This window comes from Megalobrama amblycephala, linkage group LG21 (genome assembly GCF_018812025.1).
Source record: "Megalobrama amblycephala isolate DHTTF-2021 linkage group LG21, ASM1881202v1, whole genome shotgun sequence".
Taxonomy (NCBI): Eukaryota; Metazoa; Chordata; class Actinopteri; order Cypriniformes; family Xenocyprididae; genus Megalobrama; species Megalobrama amblycephala.
This window is the reverse complement of record NC_063064.1, coordinates 30,793,198-30,803,518: the sequence shown is the minus strand read 5'-3', so window position 1 is coordinate 30,803,518 and position 10,321 is coordinate 30,793,198. Positions and strand designations below refer to the sequence as shown.

At 37.0% G+C, this 10,321-nt stretch overlaps 1 protein-coding gene across 1 annotated transcript; it reads left to right on the top strand.

The window, feature by feature from the left end:
- Nucleotides 1-6,244: 6,244 nt before the first annotated feature.
- Nucleotides 6,245-8,890, top strand: LOC125257202. The gene is made up of 2 exons (XM_048173669.1): nucleotides 6,245-6,402; nucleotides 6,862-8,890. The coding sequence occupies exons 1-2, from the start codon at nucleotides 6,354-6,356 to the stop codon at nucleotides 7,452-7,454; spliced, it is 642 nt and encodes a 213-aa protein (XP_048029626.1). The 5' UTR covers nucleotides 6,245-6,353; the 3' UTR covers nucleotides 7,455-8,890.
- Nucleotides 8,891-10,321: the final 1,431 nt, after the last annotated feature.

Below are 10,321 nucleotides of genomic sequence, written 5' to 3'. Positions count from 1 at the left end.
TTTATCTTGGCGTAGTTAAATAACAAGAGTTCAGTACATGGAAATGACATACAGTGAGTCTCAAACTCCATTGTTTCCTCCTTATATAAATCTCATTTGTTTAAAAGACCTCCGAAGAACAGGCGAATCTCAACATAACACTGACTGTTACGTAACAGTTGGGATCATTAATATGTACGCCCCCAATATTTGCATATGCCAGCCCATGTTCAAGGCATTAGACAAAGCAGCCAGTATTAACATCTGGATCTGTGCACAGCTTAATCAACAGACTAGGTAAACAAGCAAGAACAATAGTGAAAAATGGCAGATGGAGCAATAATAACTGACATGATCCATGATAACATGATATTTTTAGTGATATTTGTAAACTGTCTTTCTAAATGTTTCATTAGCATGTTGCTAATGTACTGTTAGATGAGGTTAAAGTTACCATCATTTCTTACTGTATTCACAGAGACAAGAGCCGTCGCTATTTTCATTTTTAAACACTTGCAGTCTGTATAATTCATAAACACAACTTCATTCTTTATAAATCTCTCCAACAGTGTAGCATTAGCCGTTAGCCATGGAGCACTATCAAACTCATTCAGAATCAAATGTAAACATCCAAATAAATACTATACTTACATGATCCGACGCATGCATACAGCATGCATGACGAACACTTTGTAAAGATCCATTTGAGGGTTATATTAGCTGTGTGAACTTTGTTTATGCACTGTTTAAGGCAAGTGCGAGCTCCGTGGGTGGAGAGCACGAGAATTAAAGGGGCAGCAGCATAAATCGGCTCATATTTAATGATGCCCCAAAATGGGCAGTTAAAAAAAATTATTTAAAAAAAATCTATGGGGTATTTTGAGCTGAAACTTCACAGACACATTCAGGGGACACCTTAGACTTATATTACATCTTGTAAAAAAACGTTCGATGGCACCTTTAAAGTTGTGAAAATTACTTGATATAGGACCTTTATACAGTGCGTGTTCAGGGTTGCCAACTTTGGGACTTTGGCTGGAGTGAGACTCTAAAAATTTCAGTTTGCGTGTGTGCGCGGAGAAAATGTTTGGTAACCCTAATTTTAAAAATCAATGTCAGTCCATGTTTACTTAGTATAAACCCTGATTTAAAAAAACCCTGAATATAATGGAAACGCTTTTTCAAAATGTACAATTAATTTATTGATTGCACTATAAAAAAATAAAGATAAAGGTGAACAAAATAAAGGTGATTAAATAACATGTAAAACAACAACATCAGAACAAGAAATATCAAAACAATATTTCTTTTTGGTTCACCTGCCACGGGGACTGGTAGATGAAAAAAAATCCACCAGCCAAGCATTTTTTACCGGTCAAAATAATAAACAGCCTTTTTTTTGTCACATATACATTCATTTCAGTACATTTAATTGAGATAATAAGGTAGGCCTATTATGTTGAATAAAAACATGAAAATTTGTCCAGAGCAAAATTTGAAATGTATAATAAAAAAAAAATAAAAAAAATCTATATATTGATCAAAATGAGAGAAATTTATGAAATATTACTATAATTGGGGTGAAATAATTTATTTTATTTTTTGTCAGTTTTGTTACCTGACTCGTGTGGAAGTGAAGGCAGAACGTACTCGGTTACTTACGTAACCTCGGTTCCCTGAGAGATAAGGGAACGAGTATTGCGTTGCAAACGCTACGAGAAAACTCCTTTTTTCGAGAAAATAACGGCCATGGTGTGTAAAGCAAAAGCAGCCTGGCCAGCGGCGGAGTATGCACGATCCGGGAGTGCTGAAGACGTTTTGCGCGGCTTTGATGGGTGCGCGGCCACAAATGGGCGGCGACCGCTTCTTCCAGTGGCAGGAGCTTCACATATCCTTTTTCCTCAGCGCCCTCAACAAATAGAGCGTTAACTGTACGTACACACCGCCGCCGACTTGAGCTGTAAAGAAGCTCTGGCCGCTTTGTCAAAGACGCTTGTCAAAAAGTACGGGGAAGCTTGACGCTTTGGCCGCTCTGAATATTGAGTGCGCGCGCGCGGCCGGGGCTCTCTGTCTCCCTCTCTCTCTGCTCGTGCGCGCTGAAAATTTCATATTTTGGTATGAACATTAACCCGCCAGTGTGGCGGATAGCCTTTTGAGATTTACTCGCCAAACGGAAAATCTACCCGCATTTGGCGCTTGGCGGGTGTTCATTTCGGACCCTACATGAGACTATTTTTATTGAGCAATTTAGCTAGCCCACATCATAACGCACGTCAGACAACATTTGCAAAGTTAGTTTAAGTCTGTAACTTAGTCTCGGCACACAGACTGATTAGGCAAGGCTGTCTGTAATGACAAGGCTCACCATTTTATTATTTGCTTACCTTGATTGTCTTCCAAACTTTCACACGTGCCGACTCCGACTCTGACTCCGAACCTAATGCTCCGAACTCTCTCTGAACTTCTCACACGCAACTGGATACGCAACGTATCAGGTGCAAGGTTTTCAGCCAATCAACGATCAGAGAATACTGCAGTGAGAACGTTGTAGGGAGATGTAACAGCTGTGGGCCTTAAACTTCTCTCCTGTCATTAATACCCTGTGGTCTAGTCATCAACAGAAAATTAACGGATCGAGAGGGGAGAAAAATGGATTTTGGCGTGACATTTCTTGCGTGTACGTGAGAGCGTGAGATTGATGCTGAAAGCGTGAGTGTCACGCCAGATGCGTGAGAGTTGGCAACCCTGGCGTGTTATTGTAAAAAATGTAAGTCTATCCTTCACACACTCGTTTTCATCCCCGTTAAATTCAATATCAGGTTCAGGCTTCATTAAGATCCCTTATGGGCAATTTGGATGCAGCGTAAGAGACATACAAATAACAAACACAACAATTAAATAAATAAATAAATGCACAAATACATAGAATATACTCTAAAAAATGTCCTTTAAGAGTGTTTAACCTGCGCAAGGAACAAATAAATATTAGTATCGGTTATTCTTCATTTTTGGTAGTCTATAGCGAGAGCCTGAAGGCAAAATAAAGAAGTCCGGGTCCGAGAAGTGGTCATATCTAAAAGCACAGATTGAGCTCGATTTAAGCCATTTCTGTTAAAGGTATCCTAGAATTGAAAATTGAATTTACCTTGGAATAGTTGAAAAATAAGATATAACACCGACTGTCCGACATAACACAGACATAACACAGACTCTTCATTTACACTACATCACTTGGTCCCATCATTCAGGCACATGGTTTCTCCTACCATTGCTATGCTGATGACACACAACTCTTCCTTTCATTCCAACCAGATGATCCCACAGTAGCTGCTCGAATCTCAAGCTGTCTGGCGGACATCTAAAAACATCATCTACAGCTCAACCTGGCTAAAACTGAGCTTCTCGTCTTCCCTGCCAATCCGACTCTAAAACATGATTTCAGCATCCAGGTAGGTACATCCTCAACTATCCCAGCAAATTCGGCCAGAAATCTTGGAGTAATCCTTGATGACCAACTGTCCTTCAAAGACCACATTGCAAAGACAGCTCAGTCATGCAGATTTGCGCTATACAATATCAGGAAAATCAGGACCTTTCTAACAGAACATGCAACACAACTTCTGGTCCAGGCTCTGGTCATTTCTAGGCTTGATTACTGAAATGCTCTTCTGGCTGGACTGCCATCATGCACAATCAAGCCTCTACAAATGATTCAGAACGCTGCAGCACGTCTCGTCTTCAACGAGCCCAAAAGAGCCCACGTCACGCCTCTCTTCATCTCTCTGCACTGGCTACCACTTGCTGCTCGCATCAAATTCACAGCGTTGACGCTTGCTTATAGATCTACCACAGGCTCAGCACCCTCCTACTTCCATACGGTCTTCAAAGGAGCAAAGGCTTGTGGTACCGTCACAGAGAGGCACGAAATCACTCTCCAGGACATTCTCATTCACTGTTCCTTGCTGGTGGAACGATCTTCCTGCCTTCATTCGGAATGCAGAATCCCTGGCAATATTCAAAAGACAGCTCAAAACTCATCTCTTTCGTGAGCACTTAACCTCATCCTTAAAAAAAAAAAAAAAAAAAAAAAAAAAAATTTTTATTCCTATCCTTTCACTTCCTCTAATCCCTCTCTGTCGTAGTTTATGATACTCTGAGCACTGTCTAAAACTTTTATTGTGACACTTCTTGTGTCTATTTGCCTCGTCATGATGACTCGCTTTGGATAAAAGTGTCTGCCAAATGAATAAATGTAAATGTAAATGTAAAACAGACAAACACACTCACACACTTATACACACATAAACATACACACACACAAATGAACGTGTGTCACTGTAAAAACTAATTTTGGAAAATGTGTGAAATAAAATCAATTATTTAACCACAAAGTAAGAAAAAAAGCACACAGCAATGAAAGCATGAGAGCATGAGACTCTAAGCCATCAAGATTGCAAAATAGACACACACACACACACACACACACACACATACACAGAGAGAGAGAGAGAGAGAGAGAGAGAGAGAGAGAAATATGAAACTGTAACAGGGAAAATTGAGAATATGTGGAATAAAATCAATGAATCAAAAAAATGGGGAGACATTGAATTCCAAAATGCAAAAGTCTCACACTATGTTTCTCTCTTGAACACATGGGCACGTGCTCGCGCGCGCACACACACGCACACACACACACACACACACACACACACACACACACACACACACACACACACACACACAAACATGTATTATAAAGTAAAACTGGCACTTCAAATTACCATTTAAACCAAACAAACTTGACAAAAGTAGTCTTTGAGAATCTCTAAATATATATTCAAATCAACAACCTAAAAAAAAGGAGAAAATATGTGCAAAAACAACTATGAAATTCACAAGCCTTTCTACAGAGAGCTGTACATAGTGGTTAACTATGGTATTGCATGAAATTATTGCTCACTACTCTCACCAGGTGGCACCAATCTGACTTAAAAAATGGATTTTAAAGGCCTAGTCTCTATTTTAACCTGAGATACAGCATTAATTGAAAACCAACCACTAATTCTGTTTCTCTATTTTGTTCTCTATCTTTAATTAATATCTAAAACTGCCTGACAGCCTGAATCAGTTCGGGGTACCCATATCTGAATGGAAGAGTATGAGAGCAACTCCTGGCTTTCCTAGTGTCTCTTCAGCCCTAATGGAGAGAGAGTAATATTATACTGTCTGCCTCTGATGGCTTCCCGTATCTCTTCACCCCTAATGGAGTGCATAAACAAACCACACACCCCATCTGGTGCCTTTTTACTCTTAATGGAGTGCAAACTCTTATCGGAATCAGAATCATAAAGAGCTTTATTGCCAAGTGTTCTTGCAAACACAAGGAATGTTTCTTGGTACTGAAGCTTCCAGTGCACATATACAAATACAACAACAAGAAACATAGTAATAAAAAATTAAGAATAAAATATACAAGTAAAAAGATGCAGTTAGGTTTAGTCATAATAAACATTTACAGATTATGAACATATTTACAGTATTATGAATAATATGAATAAATATCAACAGAGTTTAAAAAGGTATTGCACTGAACAGTTGGAGTATAGTTCTAGTGCCCAGTGATCTGAATCGTCCTGACGGCAACAGTTTAAACAGGTGGTGGCCATGGTGAGTGGAGTCTGTGATGATTTTTACCTGCCCTCCTCCTCAATCTGGAAGAGTACAGGACCTGTAGGATGGGCAGGGGAGGCACCAATAATCCTCTCAGCAGTCTGGACTGTCCGCTGTAGTTCCCTGATGTCTGATTTGGTAGCTGAACCAAACCATCTCTACCAACCATAAGACAGTTATAGAAGTGTATAGAACAGCTTCAATGACTGCTGAGTAGTACTGAATCAATTGAGTCGATAAAATTGTTGTCTGTGCACAAAAAAACACAAAGGAAAAACTTTTCCAGGATTGTCATTTAAACACCCGTAGAGAGAAGAACTTTTTAAATATCTAAAAGAAATTCTGCTATAAAGAATGGAATGGAAAGGTTCTGTGCATGTTAAAGGTTCTTCATTGAACCATAGAGGAAAATAAAGAACCTTTATTTTTAAGAGTGTAAAAAGTGTGTGCTCAATAAAATCATGAATGTTAGCTTTGCATGAACAGGGTTTTAAGGGAAGCTCAAGACTTCAAGACACAAATATTGCATATCATTTATGTAAACTTACTGTAACTGGTAGTGAATTCAAAGAGATCAAGGGCAAAACCCAACTGCACTTTCACTTTCAGTTGGTGTCGTACTCTGTGTATATAAGGACGGAGCAGCGGTCCTGATTGAGACACAGCTCCACCAAAGCCCTGTTGAGAACTTCTGACTCTCAAAAATGTCTGAAAACCGACATTTACGCTACCATGGACCTGAAGAAGAACCTGGTAAGTGCATTTTAATAGTCTTTATTTACTAAAATTAAAAAAAAAAAACAACAACTAGATTTTAGTGTTGCTAATTTTTGTACTTTCTGTATATATATTTACTTATAAAATGTTATTTTCAAACTGTGGTATATGTGTAAATATTATGTCTGAATATTCATAGGTCATTTATGTCATTAAAAAACCTGAAGTGTCTTCATTACAAAAAAGATATTTAGTTAAAATTAAAATATATTATGTAAATTATATTATTACTAACAAATTATGAAGATGCAGAAGATCACTTTACTTTCTTTTAAGAGTTATTTTGAACAATTAGAGCCATATTGACAATGTGTCATATTGACAATGCTCTAATGTTCAGTGTAAAATGGCATCAATTCAAGTAGAAAGCTTGTTGTTTTTCTAAATGTCTGTATCTGTTTGCACTGCACTAAAGCTCATTTGTTTTATTTGCAGATGAAGAATGTGGTAGACTTTATACCAAAAAGAATTTTACTATTTCAAGTGACATAAATAAGAAATTATTAAAAAAGGAAACATGGAAATGCAAACAGGATATTGCAAAAAAACCAAAAGTACAACTTGCATCAGTTGATGCTAATGTAGGCAACATCATAGACATGATTGACACATTTGACAGACCAGGAAACACCAAAGCAGAAGGAACCTATGCTGGAGCTGGAACATATGCGTCAGGTTTAGAAGACAAACCAGGAAAGAGGATTCCCAAGGCTGGAGCTTATGCAGCAGCAGGAGTTGGACGAGCTCGTGCTGAACTCAGTGTACTCGAGGCTGAAGCCAAAGGTCCCAACGCCTCAGCTGGAGCTGAAATGAGTTGGGTTGGATCCGGAGCAATGGCTCGAGCTGAAATTGCCAGTGCATCGGCTAAAGCCGGTCCAGTTGGTGTGAAACTGGGACTTGGATTTGATACGGGTGTATCTGCTGGAGTGGATGGGTTGGAGGCCAAATTCCTGGGAACTGGATTCTCAATTGGTCCAAAAACCAGTGTATCTGTTCTGGGTTCAGAAGTGTCTTGTGTAGTCATGTAGTCACACATGCATTAATTAACTTTGAATATTTGCATGTACATTTTACTACAGAACCACAAAAACAGAAACCTTAAAAAATCTTTTAAAAAAACTTTACACAGTTTTAACGCAGGATTAGTATTGTTGATGAGCTATAAATACAAGTATTAAACTTTAACAATATGGAAACATAACATTTTTATTTTACACTTTATAATCCTACAACTGTTGAGACTTTTGTTTTCATTTAAGTATAAATGTTTTTATTTAGTTATGCAGGTATGTGTATTGCTTTTCTCTATACTGTAATTCCCTATGTATAAATCTAGTGCAAGCATTAGTTCAGACAGGCCACGTAGGCATAGCTCAGTGTCAGCTGACCATCAGATGTTCATCTCTCCAATCACAATGATTCTCCTCTTATGCGTATATATATGTGGCACTGTTACACACTTCCAGCTTAGCCCACATCAGTAGGCTTTCCTATTTCCTCTAACTGTATGTTCTGCACTTTTGCTGTTTGTTGTTTTCCTTCCTTCCTTTCCTTCCTTCATTCACCATCTCCATTCATATCTTTCACTGCATTATTTGTACATGTAATTGTTCAATGTTATGCTGATGGTTCTGGGGGGTTATTACAGGCCCAGCTAATCTTTATCATTGTACAGCTGAACCCTCATATGGAAACATACCACCAAACCAAATGTTGTATATTAATAACAATAAATATGTTTCATTGCCAAAGTGGTCCTGACTGAACTGTAATGTGTTCACTGAACTTTCTTTTGTGTAAACATTCTAGCATCTGTATGTGTCTTTCCATGAATTTCAATGATGATTAGCTGTTTATTATTAATTAATTATTTCATCATTATGGCAAAAGATATAAAAAGGTAAAATAAGTTATTATTCTGTGATAAAAGCCATGAACTAGTAGCCTACTAATGAGTGCAGAATTATTAGACAAGTTGATTTTCTGATCATATTTTTTCCAGGCACATCTTACCAATTCTAAACCACATTAATCCGAATAATACTATTAATTTTGTATTTAATCATTTATAAGTGATGTGATGGCACTTTTGTTTTGGGAGCGTGGTGATTAGATTCCCCTCCTATGATATAACTTGACGGGCAGTTCATTGGCTGCACCTGCTTCTGTGACGCTCCTTTAAAAGAGATTGTTAGATGTGTTTGTATGGGAACTTGGGTTTTGGAGGTTTTGTTTGAGTTCACTTATGCTTTTGGTTTTTCACATTTTGCTCTGTCTTTGGTCTTGCTTTGATTCTCCATGTTGTTTTTGCTTTAAGTTTTGCTTTTGCATTTTTCAAACAGCACATTACAGATTCATTCAGACACCTTGCCTTACACACTGACGAAACTGATGCATAAACATTGTTTTCATTTTATTTTTGGCATAAATTTTTGGTTAATAAAGATTTTTCCATTTGAGCTCAGCTATGGTTGTGTGTGTCCCTTTGAGCCAGGGGTTGTGATATATAATGTTCATGAAGGCTGGAAATAAAAAAAAAATCTTATATTCAGGTTTATTCAGGCATGTTTTCTTTTACAGATAAAATGAGCCAAAAATGAGATTTAACTCACACTGAAAAGTCAAAAATTATTAAATGCTCATAAGAATTTGGTCATTTTGTCCCTCTCTATATAGTGTTAAAATAACACTAAAGCAGAGTTAAAGTTAATGAGACCATTAAGCAATTAATTAAGTGATGATTGTGCATTAGTGATGAACACCTGTTGTTAACAAGCAGAATCACTGAAGAAAAGAGAAACACAAGAACTACAACTGACTTCAGTCACAGCATTATTAATAATATCTCATTAACTTTAACTCTGCTTCAATGTTACACTATTTAGAGAGGGACCATATGTACTCTGAGCAGAGATGATTTACAGTTTTTTTTAATTGCTTTGGTGCAATTTTCACAAGCAACTGGTAAATTTTCAAAACTCTTAGTACTAATATCACAACAGATCATCAAAAGTGCATTTTTTTCAAACATTTCAGCATATTTTCAATTGTGTGTTAGTACAATACACAAAATCAGAAAGTATTCTTTTCACAACACAAAATAAGTGTTTCATCTATACAAATGTTTCATTCACAGTAACTGCCTTTCATAATGCTATTACTATCAAACTTTTGATTTGCATCTTTTCTCGTTCAGTTTAATACATTTGTCTATTATTAAATCCAACTGAACTTAATGGTTAATCAATGAATCATTTGGTTCACCTATAGATTTCTATAGATATTGATTCTGTAAGCATAGTTTCTATAGACATTTTTTTTGCAATTTTGGATATGGATAATAAAATGTAATTATTTATAAGCAATTTATCTTAGATGATGACCACAATTTTCCACAAGTGAGTGTGTGGTCCTGCAACACTGCATTGTGAACCAAATATCCCAACAAGGATGGTAATACCAGTAATTTTAGACCTGGTTTGAACTTTTTTTTTTGTCCCCATGAGGAAAACAGCTTATAAATCAAATGAAATTATATTTTTATAAAATGTAAAAATGCTGAAAGTTTTCTGTGATAGGTACTTTTAGGGGTAGGGTTAGTGTAGGGGATAGAATATACAGTTTGTACAGTATAAAAACCATTACGCCTATGGAGAGTCCCCATAAACCACATATACCAATGTAACATCTACAAGATCAGTTATAGATTCAGTCATATGGTACAGTGAGAACATTTACAGTTTTTTTTTATTCGCTTTGGTACTATTTTCACATGTAAGGTGTACATTTTCAAAACTCCTAGTACAAAAATCCAAACTGATCACACTTGTAACGCAGCTAGTCATTCTTTCAAAACTTGATGGAATGCTTTCAGTCAGTTGCACATGTTTTCAGT